The sequence below is a fragment of the Xyrauchen texanus genome, chromosome 10 (assembly GCF_025860055.1).
Source record: "Xyrauchen texanus isolate HMW12.3.18 chromosome 10, RBS_HiC_50CHRs, whole genome shotgun sequence".
NCBI lineage: Eukaryota > Metazoa > Chordata > Actinopteri > Cypriniformes > Catostomidae > Xyrauchen > Xyrauchen texanus.
The window spans coordinates 45416157-45440505 of NC_068285.1; the positions used below are offsets into that span (position 1 = coordinate 45416157).

At 37.7% G+C, this 24349-nt stretch overlaps 1 protein-coding gene across 3 annotated transcripts in view; it reads left to right on the forward strand.

Moving 5' to 3' along the window:
- top2b (DNA topoisomerase II beta) overlaps nt 1-24349 on the forward strand; it is a 55979-nt gene that overhangs the window by 20374 nt on the left and 11256 nt on the right. For all 3 annotated transcript variants that reach the window (XM_052136616.1, XM_052136617.1, XM_052136618.1), the window contains exons 6-28: nt 1358-1455; nt 1610-1822; nt 1951-2124; nt 2366-2467; nt 2609-2746; nt 5089-5227; nt 5463-5620; nt 6542-6667; nt 6760-6870; nt 6963-7068; nt 7158-7267; nt 7419-7511; nt 7915-8029; nt 8125-8246; nt 8937-9085; nt 9225-9456; nt 13338-13472; nt 13573-13773; nt 14060-14255; nt 16248-16339; nt 18258-18413; nt 18693-18776; nt 18870-19067. In XM_052136616.1, coding sequence (XP_051992576.1) covers nt 1358-1455; nt 1610-1822; nt 1951-2124; nt 2366-2467; nt 2609-2746; nt 5089-5227; nt 5463-5620; nt 6542-6667; nt 6760-6870; nt 6963-7068; nt 7158-7267; nt 7419-7511; nt 7915-8029; nt 8125-8246; nt 8937-9085; nt 9225-9456; nt 13338-13472; nt 13573-13773; nt 14060-14255; nt 16248-16339; nt 18258-18413; nt 18693-18776; nt 18870-19067 — 3248 coding nt within the window. The remainder of the gene's footprint in view (nt 1-1357; nt 1456-1609; nt 1823-1950; nt 2125-2365; nt 2468-2608; nt 2747-5088; nt 5228-5462; nt 5621-6541; nt 6668-6759; nt 6871-6962; nt 7069-7157; nt 7268-7418; nt 7512-7914; nt 8030-8124; nt 8247-8936; nt 9086-9224; nt 9457-13337; nt 13473-13572; nt 13774-14059; nt 14256-16247; nt 16340-18257; nt 18414-18692; nt 18777-18869; nt 19068-24349) is intronic.

Here is a 24349-nt window from a genome sequence, read left to right on the forward strand (position 1 = left end):
GAACCCTAACATCCACTCATTCCATTCATTTACATAAGATTGCCTACAATTTCTTTTCCATACTCCATTTTTTATTATATTCATGTATGTGCTTACAGACAAATCATATAGAACAGTGAAATTGCTCACAGAAACTTGTTTTGCTTGCACTCAACTCCATTATCTCAAGGAGATGGATGACATGAGCTCCACTGACACAGTCTTCACTGCTATTGGTTGTTGCTCCCGAAAGTCACTCCTCATTTGCATCAAGTTAAACCTTTCTCAACTTTGTTGCGTCGCTCGCCACGCCAACATCTAGTCGCAAGAGGTCCCTGCCGGTCGTGTCACCGGAACTCGGCAACTCTCATCGACAATGAATGAGATGATGTCGCTTTGTCGCTGGAAGTTAAGACTTTACAATAATTAATAGATATTTATTCTAAAAAAGGAGTTTTTCGGGTTTAATACAAGTTAAAATCTATTTTCAGCATTTGTGGCGTAATGTTGATTGCCACAGAAAATTATTTCAACTCATTCTAAACAAAAAAAATTGTGCAGCATATCTCATACAATGAAAGGAAAAAGTTCCAATACACAAAACATTAAACACTTGTAAACCAGGTAGGCGTAAATCCCGTAAATAATCACGTGATGTAAAAGATACAAAAAAGAGAGTTGATATGACTTCAAGTTTTTGAACAAGCCAACGTGTTATCCTGTCACTGATCAGACATGGAGAAGACATGATGAAATATGTGCATCTTAATAAAAGTCTCCCCTCGTAAACAGCTACTTTATGTCTGCAGCCATGAAACGTTCGCTCTGGTGCAGTTATCGACTGCGGTCCATTCTGACGAGTGATTTTGGTCTCATTACAGTCTTCTGTGCAAAAGCCCCTTTTAAATCTGTTCTGCGAGTGCTGTTGAACTTGCACCAGTCAGGAACCACTGTCACGGCCACATGTATTTTGAATTCTCTGCAGAAATGCAAGCTTAAACATGATCAGTGCAGAACAGTGCAGTGATTTGATGGAAGCGTTCCTTCTCATGAATAATGTGGAGAAACGCTCAGAATCGAATGACTTATTAGTGTACTTTACTACCAGTGACTCAAAGTTTACACAAATACCTTATATTGTATGATGTTGCTTCAAGTTTCTTTTTTAAACCTGATGAAATTGGCTCAAAAAATGAAAAATATATCACATACTTCTTAGTATTGAACATAAAGATTGCTCATTATTTTCAACTGTTAACATCTCATAAAATGTGTGATCTTTTAATGGTTTTTGCCTCATTTTGGAGAATTCCATTATGCCTCGGTTGTCCATGGGCCCCTATTGTACAACATAACTCGTCGATCTTTTGCCCTCTAGGTGGAAGGAATGGATATGGTGCTAAACTCTGTAACATATTCAGCACAAAGTTTACCGTTGAGACGGCCTGCAAAGAGTACAAACGCAGCTTCAAACAGGTACAGGCTTACTGAATGGTATCTGGAATTGGAAAATGATGGCTTACTTGTGACTTTGTTATACAGACTTGTTTTTGGGCATCTGTCCAACAAGCAAACATCTGGATGTCTTAAATATTTACTTCCAGTTTGTCTTTCCTCATTTCACCCACAGACTTGGCAGGGGAACATGACAAAGACCAGCGAAGCGAAGATCAAGTGCTTCGATGGGGATGACTTTACATGTGTCGCGTTCCAGCCCGATCTGGCCAAATTCAAGATGGAGAAACTGGACAAGGACATTGTGGCTCTGCTGACCCGCAGAGCGTATGACGTGGCGGGCTCATGTAGGGGTGTTAAAGTCCTGCTCAATGGAAAGAAACTGCCTGTATGTCACCTGCCACTCATTTCCATTTAACATTAACTGATTATTCATGAGAACAGACAGTGTGATGAAACTAATAGACTTAGGAGACAGTGAGAGCACGTGTCATGTGTTTGTTTCCTGTGCTGCAGGTGAATGGTTTCCGCAGTTATGTGGATCTGTATGTGAAGGATAAGCTGGATGAGACGGGTGTTGCTCTGAAGGTGGTGAATGAGACTGTGAATGAGCGCTGGGAAGTGTGTCTCACTATGAGTGAGAAGGGCTTTCAGCAGATCAGCTTTGTCAACAGCATCGCCACCACTAAGGTCTCTTAAACACACTTTTTTTTTATACAGCAGCACATCTGAAGTCTAACACACAATCCCTTAAGGATTCAAGAATAAAGGCTGAATGTATATTCAAGTTTTTGTGCTTACTCTGTAATAGCTTCAGCTTTTGTTTTTCAAACATTTTTTATCTTGTCATTTCCTCCCTCTTCTCTGGTGTTAAGATGCATGTAGTAAATGCTAACGATGTGTTATACTCACGAGTTGTTTGTTTTCTCAGGGCGGCAGACATGTTGACTATGTTGTGGACCAAATAGTTGGAAAACTGATTGAAGTGGTGAAGAAGAAGAACAAAGCTGGAGTCTCCGTCAAACCATTCCAGGTGAGCGTTCACTTCGCAACACTTTCATCAGTTAGAAAATCTATTCAGGATAAGTCAAGAATATGTTAGTCTTAAGTACCTTAATTGGTGAGCAATTAGTTCATTTATTAGGGAACATTGTGTTTTTGTTTGTTTTTTCAGGTTAAGAACCATGTATGGGTGTTTGTGAACGCCCTCATCGAGAACCCAACCTTTGATTCCCAGACCAAGGAGAACATGACTCTACAGACCAAAAGCTTCGGCTCCAAATGTGCACTCACTGAGAAATTCATCAGAGCGGTAAGCTTCCTAAAGTTATCACCTGCGGAAATTAACTTTCTTGATATAAAATGTTTTTATTTCAACTAGAATCTTTTATCTTAGAGATATATATATATATATATATATATATATATATATATATATATATATATATATATATATATATATATATATATATGTAACTTGCATTTTCACTTTGTTCTGTCATCACTACTGTTCAAAATTAAGTTAATCTGTAATTAATGCAAAAGGGCTGGTTTCCATTATTTCATCCGATCGTGACCAGATTCAGGGCCGATCTTTTTTATTTGTATCATACAGGAAATCCCACATAAACTGCTACTGTTACGAATGAGCACTTGCTATGCCCTTGAAGCATGACACTTCCGCCATTAGAGTGTGAGTTATTGGCAATTATAAGCATTCGAGAAATCAAATTTTCAGACATGATGTAATTTAGATGAATATGCCGGTTTGTTTTAAAAATGTGGATGAATAAAGTGTATTAATATTAAGGTTCCCATTTTCAAGAGTCATTGCGGTAGTAATTCTGACATGGAAAGGACAAAGATACTCCAAACGGATGTTAAAAGTATAAAGATCAAATAAAGATGCAAGTTGTGACAGTCAGTTGGTGTGTGGAGCGATTATTCACGCTCTCAGTTTCACTCACTTAAACATGCACACTCTTAATCTCTCACCAGTCACTCATCCATCCCAGTGCTATTTTGTCAGTATCCCAATTTAAATCAGAGATATACTGTATGATTTTTTGCCATACCACTAATAACAGCAATTACATATTAACATTAATAATAATGTGAATTGTGGTACAACAAATCATAGATAATTATAATGAGATTGTAATGGATATATCTCTCTTATTTTTGAATTAATATCTGCACATTTCACAATTGATGTAATATAAACAGATAACTGCAGCATATTTTAATGCCCAAATAAGGGAATTTTAAAATAACATATAAATACTATGAACGGTGCGTTTGTGTGTCATTCAATTGAACTCCGAGCGCCATTGAGCCGCACCCCCGACATCAACCCAGTGCAGCTCCTGTCCGGAAGAGTGTGTGAAATACTTCTCAAATGCTCTGATGTGTGCCCCATGAGGAGGCAGACCAAGACTTAAAAAGTCGTTGCTGTGTCCGGTGCGTGCTTTTCGCTTCTGCTTCGATCTCACGCAGTGAAAGGGAGGGCTGTACGTGTGCTAGTAGGCCCTGTACTGGGGTAGGTGCTCCATATGAGCTGTTTGCCTGTGAGTAACCCCTTGTGATGTATCTTCCATGGTACTGTTTCCCTTTTGGTAAACCCGTGTTTGTAGAGCTCCATCCCCTCTGGGTAGGACCTACCATGTGGTAAGTCCATGTGACGTATTTCCACACAATTACCTCCCCTTCGGGCAGGGTGTGGGCTCTGCAGTGTCTTTCCCCTTTATACCGTATGTTCGGGGGAGTGGTATGCAAATTCCACTCGCCAACTCCCATTGGCCTTTTCTCAAATATCAGAGGTGTTTGGGGCTCCCAAGAGCGACCCCTAGTGTTACTATATTGTCTTGTTCCCTCCATCAGGGAACGGAGGTTACAACAGTAACCATGACAAATTCTTTCATGTAATTGTAATTAGAAAAAAAGCCTTTCAATATATCTTTAATTAATCTTATATTTTTTGGTATCTGAAACCCATTTCCTGATATCTGAAATTAACACTAGTAAAAAGTAAATTACAGATGTCAAACATTTGCATTTCTTTTCTTGTTGTCATTCAATTGGTGATATCAGGAATAGATATTAGATAGATATTGATATCAAATATCATATATTTTACTATGATTAGCTGAGACTATATGCAAATTTGGAATTTGAAATATTAAGACATTTATTTTAGGTATCTTTAATTGTGTTTTGAACAGGAGTGAATGACACATTGTGAATTCTACTTGTGAAATTGCAGATTTTAAACATTAAGGTTTTACTAGTTGAACTTTCACTTTCGATATATTTTTACTAGTGCAAACTGATATCAAATTATTAGTATTTTCACTTGTAGTAATTCCATTGCTGACATCATGAATTAGCTTTTTGACTAGTGAAAATTGAATTATTGATATCTGTAATTCATATTCGAAAGTGCTTATAATACTTATGTCATTCAAGAGCTTCTGGCCTCGAGTCAAGACCAGTCATTTTTATTTGTAGAGCGGTTTACAATACACATGGTTTCAAAGCAGCTTTACAGAAAATCATGCTGGGATGTCTTAAAGTCCACATTGAGCAGTTCAATGTGTAATAACGTATTAATAACCCTTGAGTTGTGGTTCTGAAGAGTAATTTGTCCTTTCACAGGCCACAAACTGTGGTATTGTGGAGAGCATCCTGAACTGGGTGAAGTTTAAAGCTCAGACGCAGCTGAATAAGAAATGCTCCTCTGTCAAACACAGCAAGATTAAAGGAATCCCCAAACTAGATGACGCCAATGATGCTGGTGAGTTCATGACACCTAAACCGCTCTGACAGGTCTGTCAGGACAGTCATGGTGTGCACTGAGACATTTTCAGCTTTTGATTTGGCAGATTAATACTTATTTTCTGCTCTCGTTTACATTATCTTGATGCATGGCAGCATTACTTTTATCTTTATGCAGCTTTAGTCCTTCTGTGTTTTCAAGATGTTAAAGGCTTCTCCTTGACTGTGTGCTGTTTGATCTCTGTATCATGTAGGTGGGAAGCACTCTACTGAGTGTACTCTGATCCTGACTGAGGGAGATTCAGCAAAGTCTCTGGCCGTGTCTGGTTTAGGAGTGATCGGGAGAGATCGATACGGAGTTTTTCCACTCAGGGGAAAAATGCTCAATGTGAGGGAGGCCACACACAAACAGGTGAGATTCAGTAAACCTCCAGGAGACAATATGACTTTAAGAGCTTTTTTTAAAGCATATGTGGATGAATCTCAAAACCAGTTAAAACATGTATGGGTCACATTTCACCCCAAAATCAAAAAAATTAATAATAAGATAAGATAAGTTAGATAAATAAATAATAAGAATACAGATGTATTGGTGTTTGGGAACTTTTAGCACTGTGGATTTGTAGAAAGTGACATTTTTTTTTACTCTCACTAGTTTTAAAATGTTTTGGCTAACCATATTCGACAGTGTATGCACACGCATCACAGGTGATATATGCAATTTTTGTCCTTTTTTTTTCTTTTCCAGCACATCTCAAAATCTGTTTTGTGTTTAATAGAATTCTGTGCTGGAAATGACGCTGACGAAAATGACATTTTTAAAGTTTTTGAAATAAAATGAAAGACTCCTTTGTCTTGCTAAGGCTAATTTCATATCTAACATTTTATGTATCCTAAATGCACACAATTAAATAATATTGTAACACTTCTTGCATAATTTGGCAAAATTACATCTTGATTGGAAATGATGGCCAGAAAACATCTTCTGCTCACTAGTGATATTTCCGTTGATTTCTCTTTGTTTTCTTCAATGTCTTTGTTTTTGTTCCACTTGGTTACCAAGTACACTAACTTTTGTAAAAACTTTAGGGGTAAAATTGTTTGGTGTGGTGTGAATAGCAGCACAACTGTGGGCCAGTCGTGTTTTTTGAAATATTTATCTAAATCATTTTTACACAATAAATATTTAAATGGTTTGTTTATTTCACTCTTTGTTTATATGATCATAGTTTCTTTAAATCAACCCATAGGACATGAAAAGTTGAAGAAACAATAGTTTTGGGCCAATTTAGTTTTTTACATTATTGGGATTTGACCCCTGTTTTGATTATAGATCATGGAGAATGCAGAAATCAACAACATCATTAAGATTGTGGGTCTTCAGTACAAGAAGAGCTATGATGACCCAGAGTCCTTGAAGAGCTTACGCTATGGAAAGATCATGATCATGACCGATCAGGTGTGTTTTTAAGAGAATGAGTTCTTGCTGATCAGTTAATATGCAGGGACGTTTCTATTACAGTAAGTAAGATTTGTGTTGTGTACTCTCAGGATCAAGACGGCTCTCACATCAAAGGTCTCCTCATTAACTTCTTCCATCATAACTGGCCATCTCTGCTGAAGCACACCTTCCTGGAGGAGTTCATTACCCCCATCGTCAAGGTACAACACTCATCCATTGCTGCGTCCAACACACAAGCATTCAGATTGCTGCTGTATATAATTTACACTTAACTCTAAAACGTTCTCTGCAGGCCAATAAGAACAAGCAGGAGGTTGCTTTCTATAGCATTCCAGAGTTTGAGGAGTGGAAGAAACACACAGAAAGTTATAAAACTTGGCACATAAAGTACTACAAAGGTTTGTTTTCTTTGGACTCCTTATTTCAAAGAGACTGCAACTAAAAACAACAGGAGTTCACAATTGTTTGTTTCTTTCATACCTGTCAGGTTTGGGTACCAGCACAAGCAAAGAGGCAAAAGAGTATTTTGCTGACATGGAGAGACATCGAATTATGTTCAAATACAACGGCACAGAAGATGACGCTGCCATCACACTGGTTAGTTTTGCACTACATACAGTTTTACTCTGGTTTGTGAATGCCTAGTTCAGGGCTACACTCAGTTGGATTGTGTTTCTACTGTATTGGGTGCTGTGTTCTGTCTGAGTTATATCAGACATCTGGTTGACTGTGTGTATTATGTGATCAGGCATTCAGTAAGAAGAAAACAGATGACAGGAAAGAGTGGCTGACTAACTTCATGGAGGACAGACGGCAGAGGAGGATGCATGGACTACCTGAGGTACAGCTGTCAATCACACACTCCTTCTCACGCAGGAGAAATTATTGTCACATCAATTTATCAGCATATAAAAGAGGACAAAATGATTGTCATGTGAACTTTTATACATAAAGATGTGCTACTGAAACTTAACATGTCAAGTTCATAATTCACCCCAAAATTAAAAGATAAACAACATTTTCTCGATAATTTTGAACATCCCCATCCAGTCAGAACCCAGTTAATTTTTAAAAATGAAAATCAGCATTAATTAAATGTGTTTGAACAAATACTACCATGTATGCATTTACAAATGTATACTTACATGATATACTTATATACTTATAAATGTACTCAACAGTTGAGCTCCTAACAGGGACTTGATGAATGTTTCTGATCTTTTATTGTTGTTTTCGCATCACAGCAATTCCTGTATGGCACCTCAACACGACACCTGTCCTACAACGACTTCATCAACAAAGAGCTGATTCTCTTCTCCAACTCAGACAATGAGCGATCTATTCCCTCACTTGTTGACGGTGTGTTTTAAAACAATTGTCTTGATCATGTTTAACCTAAATTATGGTTATTTATATTTAAAATCAACAACTGCTGCTTGTATGGAAACATGCAGGTCTGAAGCCTGGTCAGAGGAAGGTGTTGTTCACCTGTTTGAAGAGGAATGATAAGAGAGAAGTCAAGGTGGCCCAGCTGGCTGGATCTGTGGCTGAGATGTCTGCGTACCACCATGGCGAAGTTTGTATCAACCTTTCATTACATTAACTGCTCATTAAATACAATACAATAACTGGTCATTAAATATTGGAAAGTGTGTAGTGTTAGATATGTAGACAGGCAAACAGAATTTATCTGTGAGTGGGAATGTAGTGTAAAACAGCAGCCACATCTAATATGGACTGCAAACGAACATGCAAACATGCAAGCACTTGAATTCTGAAATTCTGCAGAGCTCTGCACATGCAATTTCCACGGGGACCTGCTCATAGGTGTTTCTGACAACTCTGTGGTGACTTGTACAGCCTGACCATGACTCACTTGTAGCTGCTGTTGTCAGACTCATCTATTGATGCAGCCTGTGATGGAAGTAGTCATTAGAGTGCAGGTAATACTAGCCTGTCTTATATGAAATCTGTTGCGTAGAGGATGAGCAGGAAAGGACCCAGGACTGAGCCTTGGGGTACCTCGGTGCAGCTCTCGATATCATCTCCTGATACTTCAGATTTAATTGCAAATTTTGCAAATATTTTCTTCAGTCACCAACATATGGGTTGTTCCTCAGAATTCTAATTCATACATTTGCAAAATAGCTCAAAGTATTGTGACTCAAAATAAAATAGTTTGGCAGGAATATTATTAAGTTCTGATAACAGAATGACAGATATGAAACATTATTTTTTTAAATAAACATTTTCGTCTTACCTGCAGCAAGCCCTGATGATGACCATCGTCAATTTGGCCCAGAACTTTGTGGGCAGCAACAACGTCAACATCCTTCAGCCTCTCGGCCAGTTTGGTACTCGCATCAATGGCGGCAAAGATGCTGCCAGTCCTCGTTACATCTTCACCATGCTCAGGTAAGACTTGTTTAGTTTTGGAAAATTGTGTGGTTAGAGAATGTGCACTGGTGCATGCTGGGGCTGTTCGATGTGTAATATTATTGAGATGTTGAGATCTTCAGGATATTCATATGTATGGTTTTCTCTTGTCTCCCAGTCCATTGGCCAAACTGCTGTTTCCTGCGGTGGACTCAAGTCTGTTGAAGTTCCTGTATGATGACAACCAGAAAGTGGAGCCAGAGTGGTACATTCCCATCATTCCTATGGTGCTGGTGAATGGCGCTGAGGGCATCGGGACTGGCTGGGCCTGTAAGATCCCCAACTATGACCCACGAGAGATCGTCAACAACATCAACCGTATGCTCAACCATCAGGACACACTACCCATGGTAAAACATTTATGCTTGCAATGATCATTGCTAGTTTGACAGTTTTGGTACAAGTGTTTGCTTGCTGAGATGACAAAGCATTTCTGATTTTGTTTATATTACTGTTTAGTGTAGCAAGCTTCATTTCATAGAGGTGCAGTGAGTAATTTCTGCACTACTAGTGGCACCAACATAATTGCACAAGACTGTTTTCAAACAAGTTTCTAACACTCACTTCCATTGTTCGGAAACTGATAATCCTACCTCAAACTCACAAAATGTTTGAGCAAGAAATTGTGTCTAGATTAGTCTGGTCGCTATGTACAAGACATTGTGTAAAATTATATTTATTGCTGTACAAATTAGGGCTGGGCTGTATATCGACTTTGTAAGATATAATGAAATATTTTCAAATGAGATATAGGATGATACAATACTGTTTATATCGATATAGTTGACATGATGTTGCGTTACATTACCCGTTTCTTCCATAAAGCTGTGCCAGTGTTTTTCCAGAATGGAAAAAAAATAGAGAGCAGGATTAAGATGCCAAATCTACTGTCACTCTCTCAGCAGCTGTGATAGAAACCCCTCACAGCTGTGGTAATTAGTTTTTAAAATGAATTTCAGGGTAATATAACACAAAACATAATGTATTACATTTGCACTCAATATTTCAAAAAATGTACAATATAAAAAAATGATGAGATTTACACTGATAAATAAGGCGAAAACACGTCATCACAGTCTGTGAAAAAGGTCTATTATAACATGAATGGCAAAAAGAAATACAAATATAAAGGAGTGTATTTAAAAAAAAAATTTAACAACTTAAATATTTAAAAGATTGTTTCACTTTCATGGTAATTATGAATGAAAGACATTACAAACAATATCTCTTTTTAAGAGAAAATAATGCTTGGACTTCATAGTTTTACACTTGTGCTCATTCAAAAGACACGAAGACGTTTCTTGTATGGGAACATATTGAGCACTGATGCTCCCTGGTTTTTAAAGTGCATTGTGGGATTTTTTGAGTATGAAGAGTGTGTTAAACTTCGTGCTGCGGCTGCAACCCCTGCCGCAATGCCTTCGCAGGCAAAAAGTCTTCTGCCCTGAAACAAAGCATGTTGCAAGCTTCATTTACCATCTCACTAGTGGCTTTGACTTACAACTGTACATTTGCCCACTTCGTCGAAAATACAGAGATATGTATTTAGTGTATCACCATTCACCATTCAGATATGATCTTTTATCCATATCGCTCAGCCCTAGTGCAAATGTCTATTTTTTATTTCCTTTATATTAGGGTTGGGTTAATATATTGATTTTCCAATTAATCACAATCTTTATTTGAACAAACCTGATATATATTCGTAAAATCCCAAGATCGATCTCTTACTCTGCATGCAACCCAATAAAAAGCTCACTTGCATATGTGGGCAAATTTACGCAGACTGATAATCCCACCCCAAACTGACAATTTTGAAGCACTACACAACAAAAAAGTTCTGTACTGCTAGTAAATGTTCAGATTGCGTCATATAGAGGAGATGAAGTTCAGCAGCAAGGTTATTTCACTGTGTGTTGAGTAGGGATGTGTGAGAATAGTTGACCATTCAGCACAGGATTTACTTTTTCCCCATTAAACTATTCAACATTTTTACACATTTACGTTTGACTATATTTTTACACAAGCTGCACTTAAATTACTGTCATATTAATGTTTAACATTTTAAATATAATTAATAATACCAAAAAAAGAGGATATCTGGAGCAGATACAAAATTTTATTTCAACTCAGCCTGGGCCTGCTTCTCTCTCGTGGGATACAGGAAAATGTCCTCTGGCTAGACAGGAAAACTCAGCAAAGTAGCTATAGAAATCACTTGACGGTGGTGCGGGAAGTGGATTTCCAAAACGTTGGCTTGAAAGTGGAATATTTTCATATTTGAGTCTTCTTTAAATCTGTGTGCTTGTTAGTTATTTTTCCGCTGAGCAGGCTTGTTCAAGAGCAGGATATCTGCCTCAGGTGAGTCAGGTCCCGCATTCACCGGACCATGTCGACGTGTTAATATTGCTGTTTGAGGCAAGGAATTAAAAAAAATGTATCTGCTGATTAAGAAGGCTATTTTCAACGAGGTGCCAACTGCTTAATGGGTTAAACTTCTGTTATTCTGTGTGCACATCATGTTTAGAATACATTAGGTTTATTTTAGGCTACATCACAGGTGTATTTTTTCTATCCTATAGCTATTTGTTTTTTCATCGTAACTGTTAGTGGTTAATGTTCTTTACAGAACAGCTGTCATATTAGATCAATTGCTTAAGCACGACTGCACGTCGTGAAATACTCACAACTTTTCAGGGCATTTTTTTCTCTCTCATAGATTTGGCTTAGCCTACCTATTAATTATTTTCAACAATCTCCTGACTGTTTTAATATGTTAAGTAACTTTTACTTTGTGAATTCCATTTAGAACATGCTATTAGGGTTGCTTTATTGGTCCTGCACTATTCATTCAATTGTTTTCAATGAATAAACCTGTATGCATGTCATGTTCTATTTTTAATGTTAATAATTTTCAATAATTTAAGGAGAGCATGTCGCAGTTAAATGCCCTTATTCACCTGAATTTAGCGTCGGATTTGGAATAGATTACGTTTTTTAAATGGGTTGCATAAACACAATTTTTTGAAGGTTGGTTTCTTTTCAGCCTAGTTGACCCTAAGCGTTGACTGTAAAAGTTTGACTCGTTCCTTGTAATGTTTGTCCAAAGGCAAGATCCATGCAATCCATTTGCTCTGGAATACTTAATTTTTCCACGTCCCGGGTCATCTTGCACAAGTGAATAATAAAGTGTTCGACACACACAGATTAGGAAAATCATGCAGACTGTGTTAATGACGGAATTTGTGTCACACATGTGCGGAGTACTCAGCAACGCAGACCACCAAAGTATACTTTGGCCTTTAAAGAGACAGAACCATTTTAGCACTTGTTTTACATATCAATGTACATACAACTTACATGTATATGAAATTTAATATATGTAAATTCAAGATATATTTATTTATGGAATACATGGTATTTTTGTAAAAGTAATATTTTCACAGTGTTCCGAGTTAGAAGGTCAACTTAAAGGGTAACTAAACCCTAAACCAACTTTTTTTAGTTAATGATCTGTAAGCATGGGGCTTTATTAGTACTGGTCATTGATTCAAGTAATTGTTTTGACATTTGTGTATAAAGTGTTTTAATTCTACAATATATGGTGTAAAAACGAGTGCTGCCCTCTTCAGGTTGAACGGTGGCTACTGCAGTTGAATTTTCCTATTGGCTGTTGCGGTACTTTGTGACTTAAGCGGTGACAGCTGACGTAAGCAGGTTCCAGCTCACCACGCCAGATTCATGTACATGTCGTCTTGTGACCATGTGAGGAATAATAATAACATAGAGTCTGACAGCAGCTGTCAATTAATCCGTCACTACAAGTCTCAGGTGCCCCCCCCGCTCAGCCCCGCACTCGGTTCGTTCCCTCTATCCCCGCCGGGGTCTGCCCACTTTTCCAGCATTTTCAAATATTTCTAGTGGGTGGAGTCAGACTCTGAGCAGGTGTTTAGTTACCCTTTAATAATTAACAGCATCAGCTAAGAGAATTTCTTTCATATGTAAGCAAAATGGACATTATAACTGAAATAAACCCAAATGAATCAGATTTGAATATGGAAATGAATTAGAATCTGTATCAGTACCCACAACTTTGGATTTTATATTGGTCAAATGTATTTTCTCTGTATGAATTTGAAGGTCAGAGTTCTCTAGCGTGACTGCTCCTTATGAAGTGTGCAAAATAACTATTAGTGTAACTTATTTTGTGTTTTTATTTTGTGTTGCTCAGCTGCCCAGCTACAAGAACTTTAAAGGTGTTATTCACGAGCTGGGACAGAACCAGTATATGGTCAGTGGAGAAGTGTGTGTCCTTGATAAAAACACCATTGAGATCACTGAACTTCCTGTTCGCACCTGGACTCAGGTAAGATCACCTGACCAGGTGTCAGGACTTTGAGAAACTGGACTTGAGATATTTTTTATTGTAATATTGGTGTCTTTATCTTTCTCTTTGTCTCTCTCAGGCATATAAGGAGTCAGTTCTGGAGCCCATGCTGCAAGGCACAGATAAAACTCCTCCTCTCATCAGTGACTATAAGGAGTACCACACTGACACCACAGTGAAGTTTGTGGTGCGTATGACAGAGGAGAAGCTGGCACAGGCAGAGGCAGCCGGTCTTCACAAGGTCTTCAAACTGCAGTCGTCTCTCACCTGCAACTCCATGGTATGGACAAAATCAAAAACTTTAAAAACACAAATTATTTTGTTTATTGTAATATTGAAATCTATAATAAAGTGATAAAGCACTTAATGTAAGTAAACCCTCAGTAAAGATGACTCCACATTACACTGTATCGAGTTCATGTTTTCTGAGCATCTCTCTCTGGTGAAAATTTTAAGGCATGATTTTCAGTTAAAGCATGATTCTTTAAAGCTGCTTTGAAATGATGTTTGTTATGAAAAGCACTAAACAAGTAAAAATGACTTGACCTGACTGGTGTTTTCTGCAGGTGCTGTTTGATCACATGGGCTGTCTGAAACGCTATGAGTCCGTGCAGGAGATCCTGAAGGAGTTCTTCGAGCTGCGACTGCACTATTATAAACTGAGGAAGGACTGGCTTGTGGGAAGTCTGGGAGCAGAGGCGGCCAAACTCTCCAACCAAGCTCGATTTGTGCTCGAGAAAATTGAAGGGAAAATATCAATCGGTGAGATGTTTATCTGTAATTTATCCAATTTCATTGTTCTGTTGTGATTCTCTACTTAAGTTGAGTTCAGTAATAAACAGCCTTACTGCAGATGACACATGAATGAAGAACCCATTAAAAAGTGAAATCATTCTATAATATTGCCACATTCTCAAACGTTTATTGTTGTAAGACATCACACTCAACGGTTCAATGTTTTCAATGTTCAAGTGAATGTCATGTGTAGTGGTCGACCGATATATAGCAGAGGTGATAAATATTCCTGTTTGCCGTTTTTTTTCTTGAGGATGGTGAAAATCGCATGCTTGCATGTGAAGCGACTGAGAAATGTAAACGACCAGTCATGGTTCATATTGTCGTTACGTGCATCATGTTACTACAATAATAGACCGGTGTGCAACACAGTGTCATTTAAACAGTCTGCATATCAGAGCCGAGTCGGACGCAGACGTGTTTGAGCTCATAATGTTAAAGTGCTCGTCTGTTTCATTCTTCCTCTCTCTCTGCTCATCAGTTCCCTCTAACTATTAACTGTTTTGTCTAATGATAAAAAGGCAAATATCAATTAAGCTAATAACATGTATACCTACTGCATAGACATCTGCTAATATGCACATATCTCGTTTAAAGAGATATAATAAACTAACCTCACAAAACTTGGGCAGATCCAGCATCCTGTGGAGTGCTCATAAATCTTCCTCTAAAGCACATATTCTATCAGTCCCTGTCACTTTTAATGTTCTTTTGTGCTGATTAAAGGCAAATATCAATAAAACTTAGATTCTGTTTGCAAATATGCAGATATTTATTTTAAACAGATGTAATTCAGGAACAAAAATCCAGCACTCATCTAACAGCTTCCTCTGAAGTGCATATTCTATCAGCCAGAAGCAAAACTTCAGAATCAGGATCAAAAGTTCCTCTGATTCACAAATCATGATGGTCTGTGGGCACAGTACAAGCAGGCGATCCAGGCTGTTTAAACTGGCAGGAGATTGCTGCTCGCGCTGGATCCGCACCAAAGTGCAACCATAATCATTCTAGCAAGTCAGTCCACTGTCACCCATCTTTGGAACGCTCTCGGGCAGCTATTTTTCTATGTAAACGAGTGACATGACTATCTATTTGAAAGAAAAAGACCACAATCTCCAAAACGGTTGGAGAATATTACGATCAAAGAACATATTTCAAATCAGCAGTAAATCTGAAAACACTGGTATCATAAATGGTGCTTCTTTACCTCAGATTACACAAAAAAAAAACAAAAAAACCCAGCTTTTATTGCTAATGCGCATGCACGTTCTCAAGTTGATTGACAGGCGATGTCTGTATCTAAAAGATGATTGACTCTTTTACCTGTAAGGCGGGGCTTCCTATCTGTACATCCGTTGGCCATTATAATTTCTCCCATTCATTTTAATAGAAACATTTAATTCATTTAATGGCCCATCTCTGCTAAGTAGTCTCTGGTGCAGATTCAAAGTAAAAGTGCTTCACATGTGCTTGAAGTAAATGTCTTATTCACTATTCATTGTATGTACAACTGGTTTGATTTTTTGAGAAAATGCGTTTGCTAACATGGACAAGCCATCCATGATTGCTGGACTACTGTGTGTACTGTTATTTCCTTCTTCCTAATATATTACAAATTTCTTCATGCGTAAGTAAATTACTTAAAATTTGATGACTTAACAGAAATCAGAACAAACTGCTATTTACCATTTAAAATACAATATATTTTTCTGATTCTGATTCTTCTGATTCTGAAGAAAGTTAAAGTTTTGTGTGAAATTGAGTATATACAGTGCTAAATAAAAGTTTATTATTATTTTTAGCAATTTTATGTTTATGTTTAAACTGTGTTATATATCGGCATTGTATCGGCCTATTGGCCACCCTGCTCTCTAGATATCGGCCATTAAAAAACCCATATCGGTCGACCACTAGTCAGGTACTGTCAGAGTGATTTAGCAGTCTGTATTATTTTTCCAGAGAACAAATCAAAGCGAGATCTGATCAGATTGCTGGTACAGAAAGGATATGAGTCTGACCCTGTTGCTGCCTGGAATAAAGCCCAGGAGAAGGTATGTGATAGCCGTGTACATATTTGTTGACAATGGGTTGATTTGATAGTGTTCTTTACTAAATGATGCATCATGAAATTTGAAATGTGCTCACTATTTCCAGTTTGTTCATTTAATTTGTTATGATTCATTATTGTTTTCAAAAATATGCTAAAGAAACTCATGTAACTGGTGGGATGGTTTACACTTTGAAGTAGATTTGATGGTAAAATAGGAGTTTTATGTTGTACAAGAACAGGTAGGGCCCTATGTGTGGATGGAACAGCAGGATTGAGTCATACAAATTTGAATTTCAGAGATTATTACATTTTTGGGATGGACTGAATGACAATTTGACAAATAATACAATTCTAATGGCAATATGACCAAGTGTGATTAACAGGCTGCAAAAGAATGTAATTTATTTAAATAAATATAGTCTGCATGTGCTGCGCACAACCAAAGCCCCTTTCAGGGAAAGTCAGTACACTTTGCAGCCATCTTTGGAACACTCCCGGGCAACTGTTTTCAATGTAAACAAGTGGCTTGAATGGGGAAATACCAAAATCTCTAAAACGGTTGGTCAAGATTACGATCAAAGAACATGCCAAATAAACATTAAAATCTGAAAACAATGGTATAAAAATATATATGTGCTTCTTTAGTTCCGATCACACTAAAAAACTCTGATTCAACTAATGTGCATGCATGTTGACCGGCAGAGGTTTCGTTTTACGGACATTTTGATGATATGCCGGTCAAATATATCGCCTCTTAATTAGTCAAGTTGAGGAAAACTGGAGGCAGTCTATGTAACTTAAAAAATGACATAATCAGGCCGTATAGAATGCAACATATTATTATTAGCTTAACTTTCAAATAGACGAAAAAAAAAACATGAACGTCCGATTGGCGTCAATCAACGCCAATTGTTTTTTACTGTGGTTTCACACACATTCACTTTTTGAAACATTGAGGCACGGATGTACCTAATACAAATAAATAAAACATCTCCAGTTAACTAGCAGATCATTCATTTAGTCCGTTATTAAATAAGAGATCTAGCGCTAAAATCTGTTGTTTTTGAAATCAAGCTGAGCCGTCGTGTCCGCTGCTATCAGTTGCATGGACGACGCGCTGCGCGAAGTTGCGCAATCTTCACTAGGACGCGCGTTTCAATCTATCGCCGTTGTGGAGACTCTCTATTAATTCCGTGAAATCACAAAATAAAATGCACACAAACGTGTCCCTGCTTGATATAGACTGTAACCATGCACTGATGAACATAGGCTATTCAGTTTTGATGATAGAGAAAAAAACTGCACGAATGCGCGGTTTAGAAGCACTGATCTATCTATAATGAGATGTTCCTGATTCACCATCGTCTGGCCTCTGAAAAAAGCTTTTAAAGCTAGTCTGCCTGGGCCTGGCCATATTTGAAACGTCTCACTCAATCGCTCGTTGTTTAGGTCTATATTGCAGCCGTTTTAGGCGTGCGCTTTATTTGAAATGCAGCATGCGATGTTGTTTCATAACTTTCAAACGATAGAGCCTGTTCCTTTATAACATAGCAAGAGATCGTGTATTTTTGCTTTATACATTTTAGGCTTATTCTCAAATTCAGATTGTGTTAGGGGGACGGGATTATTAGGCAATTTTAATCGGACAATTTGACCGGAGAGATTTAATTTTGTCGGACATTTAATTTTTTATCGGCCAATGTCCGGTAATTACCGGACAACGGAAACCCTGATATATATATATATATATATATATATATATATATATATATATATATATATATATATGTTTAGGTTACTTTGATTGCTGTTCATTTAATGTTGAAACGGATTTCATAGTTTGTAGTGTTCTAATGAGACAACTCCAACTCCATTCTTCACTGTCTCTCTCTGATTGGTTGGGCTGATGGTGATGTCAGTCATTGGAGGAAGAGGATGGTGAGGGTAATAAGAGTGACAGTTCAGTAGACTCTGGCTCTTCATCTGGACCAAACTTCAATTACATCCTCAACATGCCACTGTGGTGTCTCACCAAAGAGAAGGTGGAGGAGCTCCTCAAACAGAGAGACATGAAGGTACATCTGTCCTTAGAATCATCACTCATACATTCAGTTCTTTCATGCAAATGTGACATTTTATTTTGTATGAAGAAAAGACCAAAATTTAAAGCTTCACTATGTAACTTTGTGCTCTCTCAATATGCGGAAGTATATTTTACATCAGTCGTGCTCTGGCACAGCTCTTCTGGCAGATGAATCTCCCATAGCTTACATGCTGTAGTGTAATCCAGTTCCCAGCAGGTATACAGTTTTGACTGTTAACTGTGAGTGTGTGCTGTTTAATGTGTCATGCAGAAAGCAGAGCTGAATGAACTGCAGAGGAAGAATTCAGAGGATCTGTGGAGAGAAGATCTGGCCGTCTTCATAGAGGAGCTGGACGTAAGTCTCTTTCACACTGGTTTACGACTGGGTTGAAAATCCAGCACTGTTGTAACCTGATGAATCATGTGAGAGTTATGTCTCTGTGTGCAGCATGTGGAGGAGCAGGAGAAGGATAGTGGGAATTCTAAGAGGGCCGTGAAGCTGGTAAAGGGGAAGGTTGGGAAGCCCAAAGTAAAGAAGTTGCATTTGGAGGAAACGCTGCCCTCTCCATTCGGCCGCAGGATAGAGCCTCAGATCACACTTGCCATGAAAGCCGACGCCTCCAAGAAACTCACCAAGAAGAAGAAGGTAAATACGTGTGTGTGTGTGTGTGTATTAGTGTAGAGCACTAGATGGCGCTACAGGAAGTATAATAGAGCTTGGATTTCAAGCTTTATTACACTTCCTGTAGCACCATATAGCGCTCTGCGCAAGCATCAAACACTAGGAAGCTTGAAATCATGATGAAAGATCATCAAAGATCAAAACTCATGATCAAATTGCCAAATAAACTGCTTTCAAGATTTATAGTGAAAAAGGAGTTATATTTTGGTCTATTCTCACCCACACCTATCATATCTCCTGAAGACATTGATTAAACCACAGGAGTTGTATAGATTACTTTTATGATGCCTTATGTGATATTTGGACCTTCAAAGATCTGGTCACCATTCACTTGCATTGTATGGACCAACATGAAATATGAAATCTGAAATATTCTTCTAAAAATCTTTGTTTGTGTTCTCCTAAAGAAAAAAGTCACACATCTTGGAAGGCATGAGGGTGAATAAATAATGGGAGAATTACAATTTTAGGGAAAAATATTCCTTTAAGTTGGTGCTCTGTACTTTCGGTACAGCAGAAACACCGGTATAATGTATCTGGTATCTTTTTAGTTTAGTATCAACTTGTACCGAAGTACCGGTTCTATTGACATTTCTAGTGTGTATGAGGCCTTGCTAAGGAAGTCTTATCAATCAGCTTCAGTCACAAAGAAACAGACAGATAAATACATATTGTATCTGTCTACATTGAACCTGTTTTGTATATTTTGTGAAAGCGGTCTCAACCCACTTGTAACGTTTGAAGGATGTCACAAGAGTGGGATCTAGGTGCAGCAAACTTAATGATAAATAATAAATCAAAATACAAAAACAGGATAAATGCTGGAACAGGGCAAGACTGGGAAACAAAAACAAACGTCTACAAACAAGATATCAACCAGAAAATAAACTGGAGAAAAACACCACAACTGACAAAGACAGAGCAGACATCAGGGCATTATATACACAAGGATAAATGAGGTAATGGAAGACAGGTGAAAACCATTGTGAACAGCTGGTGGTGTTGAGGGCAGTGAATTATTGGAAATGTAGTCTGGGGAAACAAAAGAGTGAACCTCCGTGGTCATGGGCAGAGACTTTAGAACGATCTCTGTGGTTGTGAATATGGGCAGAGGCTTGGAAACGACCTCCGTGGTCGTGGACAGGGGAAGAGACTTGGAAACTACCTCTGAGGTCGTGTACACTGGAAGAGACTTGGGAACGACCTCTGTGGTCATGAACATGGGCAGACACTTTGAAACGACCTCTGTGGTCGTGTACATGGGAAGAAACTTGGGAACGACCTCCGTGGGCATGGGCAGAGACATGGGAATTACCTCTTTAGTTGTGAACATGGGCAGAGTTGGCACCGCTGGGAGGCTTCGAGACAGGGTCGCGAGAGGCCTGGCTGTGACAGGGCGTGGAGCAGACTCAGGCTGTGCCGGGATAGGGGTAGGGTGAGGAGGATCCTCTAATGAGTTTCAAGGGTTAACGTCACGTATTCCCTCCAAGTGAGGTTACACTCCTCAGGCAATTCCCTCCACCGGTGAGCTGTGAGTATGATACGATAAATAGATTTCAGGTGGGAATCAGCAAATCCTGTTTAGCTGGCAACAGTGCAGAAAAGATGGGAGTATTCTTTGATGGGTAAATCCGCATGGCTCAATTGAATAAAGTAAGCTGCTAGATCCATTTTGTATGGTCAGTTGTTCTGTAATGTTTGAAGGATGTCACTAGAATTTTAATGATACATAAATAAATCAAAATACAAAAACAGGATAAACGCTGGAACAGGGCAAGACTGGGAAACAAAAACAAACGTCTACAAACAAGATATCAACCGGAAAATGAACTGGAGAAAAACGCAACAACTGACAAAGACAGAGCAGACTCCTGCAGACTGTATATTTATTATAAGGGCTTGTCTAAGGACGCGTCAGTGTATACCTGTGTCAGACGGATGGCTTTGGAAAGTCTCACTTTGTTTGCGTCGTGTTATAAACAGCATTTTTACGTAGCTGTGTCAAGTTAAACGTAGTTTGAAACTTAGATAAACACCTCTTGAGATCCTTGCATTCAGATTTGCACTTCATCAAGCTGTGTTTTGGCACAAGGGCGTGTCCTCATCTCATCATGTTTGTTGTGGGTAAATGTGATTTGTTCTCTGTATAAGATGTATGTTGCCTTAACAGTGGTGATGTTTTGTGTGTGAATGAATCAGTCTTTTTGAACAAATCTTTTAAGTGAACAAATTGTTATCATTCATCTCTAAACACTGACTCGTATTTCTCGCTCACTGATATCATTCCCTTTCAAAAGTCAGTAAGCTGTAGTTAGAAGCACGGGACTGCTTTGGTGACTTTTCATGTCTGTAAAGACTGACTATAGCGTGAGCCAGTAGCATTCAAGTGTGGCCTGTGAAGGAGTATATCATTGGTTCGACCCACTGAAAGAATACACCCCTTAACTGAACTAGCTCTAGTCTGCCATTTGAGTCTGAACGAGATAAGAGGTGTCGAACCGCACAAACCAATTGTACTGGCAAACTCTTTCTTGAACAAAATGAATGATTCACCCGTCTCGTCTGTGAATGAGTATCTGCTAAATGATGAACAAGGAGACATGTCATTCATTCAGATCGGCATGTGAGTCAATCCTGCTCAACAAGGAGAGAAAGGGGTGAAAAGCATTAAAACAGGTTTATATTTATGCACAAAACAGAATCCACAATTTATGAATGTGGAAAAATGAATGAAAACTTTTTGTAGAATTGAAGAATTAAATGAAGAATTAAGAATTTTTAGTCTAATATTATAGTCTTTTTTTGTATAGCTTGATAAATATCATGCTCAGCAGTTCAGAATATTATAGACATGATTTATTGTAATTTGTGGGGAAATACTTATGATGCTTTAACACAGTGCTGAAGTCGCTTAGTAGAATTTGAACAAAAGATCATTAGACTTGTTTTGGTCGAGAATGACTGCATTCAGTTCAGTGCAATTACTTAAAAGACTGTCATTTGGTGCCATCTACAGGTGCAGAGGTGTAACTTAAAGAAATGGTCAATAAACAAATTAATGAATGATCTAAATGAATCTTTTTGGAAGCAAAATAATCGAGTCACTGAAATTAATCAAAATCACCACCACTACTTAACTGCTGGAGTTTCGCTTACTGCCCCCTGGAGAAAACAGATGCTACTTCAAGCTTGAATTGGTAGGAATATTCTTAATTACCGTCCGGAGACATGATCAATTGTTATTTTTTATATGATTAATTGCACTGAATTAACACCTTAAATCGACAGCCCTAATATCAACTGATAATTTGTATATTAAACAAGCAAATCTGGTGTGCTTTAAATATGACGTGCTCAGTGCAAACTGAACCAATCAGAGCACATCTGTTACTCTGAGCGTGAGATGTAGTTGTAGAGCACAGAACTGCTCTGAAAACACTTCATGTGCGCTGCTCTGTAAATGTGCAGCTCTATTTAGAGTGATCATTTTTTTTTAAAAGGACGTTTATGATGGACATTTCAAAGCACAATTTATTGAGGTTCTTCTCACACAACCCAAAATGTCTTCTAACAGCCTTACACTAAAATAAGTATTAAATCAAAGATGAATCTCTCATTTAAACACTCATGTTGTGTTTTGTGATAAACTGATAGTATTAAGGTACTTTATTTAATTGCAAATGTGAAAATTCCTGAGTGGGCTTATAAGGAACATGTGTACCATTTAAGCCCACATGTGTTCTTAATAAGCCCCTTAAAAATGCTTTATATTTTACTACATAAACACCTCAATTATGATATTTGTTTTAGATTTACACCTCAAACTTCAAAACCAGTTAATGAAATATTACATTTTTGAATCCTGCAAGCTTTATTCATATTGGTGTCTGGCTATTCATTTTCTCCCTGCAATGAAAATAGATCCAGTATGTAGAGTGGACAGGGAGTTCAGTTAATATGAGGTTCAATGGGTTATTTGCTTAGTGGGCTTATTAGGAACAACAGGGGTCAGTAAAATAAACCTTAATAATGTGTAGTATAGTCATGATAAACACATAATATTGTTTCCATGATTAGAAAACACTAACACTATATTTCACAATGTAGAGCATGTTTGTTATTGGTGTTTAAACAAATAAAATAATTATTCTACTTTGAAGCTTTGAGCAAACAGGCTTTTCAAAGGCACTGTTCCTTATAAGCCCACATGAAAACGAAGTTATATTTCTGGATATAATTACAGACAGAGCACTAAAACTTTGAAAAATATTTTCAATTAATGTGGTTATCAGCAGTTTTTTTTTTTTTATGAATTTTCTTTCTTTTACTGCATCTATCTTTGTGAGCATCACTCAGACAGTGTCCTGCTCTAGCTCTAGATACTCATGAAATCAGTCTTTTCAAATACAAAGGATTGCTGTTAAATACTAACAAAATGTGTAATATCAAGTATCATTTAATTTATTACTCTCTTCATTTTTTAATTTGATCATTTCTCGCCCGGTTTGTTCATCTGACTCCAGATAATTTTTTTTTATTTCCAAAACAGTGGTAGCACATGTTCCCAAATAATAAAAAGTAAAATAATACCAACAAATATGTGCAATTCCTCTGAAACAAAACATTTTTCTCATGTTTTCTGTCTTTTTTATATTTCAAAATAAATCAGTAAGTGGGCTTAACCCTCTGAGGTCGATGAACGCGCCGGCGCGTCCCGCTGGATATTTTCGTCATTACAGCAGAAACAACTTTTTGGGTATACAGATAAGTGTAAGACATCATTAGAAACTATAAAGGGTCTACTTTTATTTGTGTACACTCACAATAACAACAAAATCTTGTGCTTTTATAAAATAAAGAAAATAAAAGGGTGAGCTGTCAGCTGTCTCTGTGTTCACGAGAATATTTCTGAAACATGTCACAAAAATGAACTGAAACTCCGCAAATACTTATCACACAAACATGAAACATATGTCTAAAGAAAGCTTAAGATTTCTACTTTTAATTAAAATTATTCAAATGTATTAATATATAAATATATTATTCTCCTGTACAATCTGTTTGGAACAAAGCGATGTACAGTTTTTACTTTGCTATCTAATTATCTGTAATGTGATCCCACCCACCAGCAGAGCGCGCCATTCATACACTAATTTGCTGAGACAATCAACGCAAATGTACACATCCCCGACAGTGAGGTTGTAAACACATTTCATTCATTTTTCTGCTCGTTTGCAACGATACAC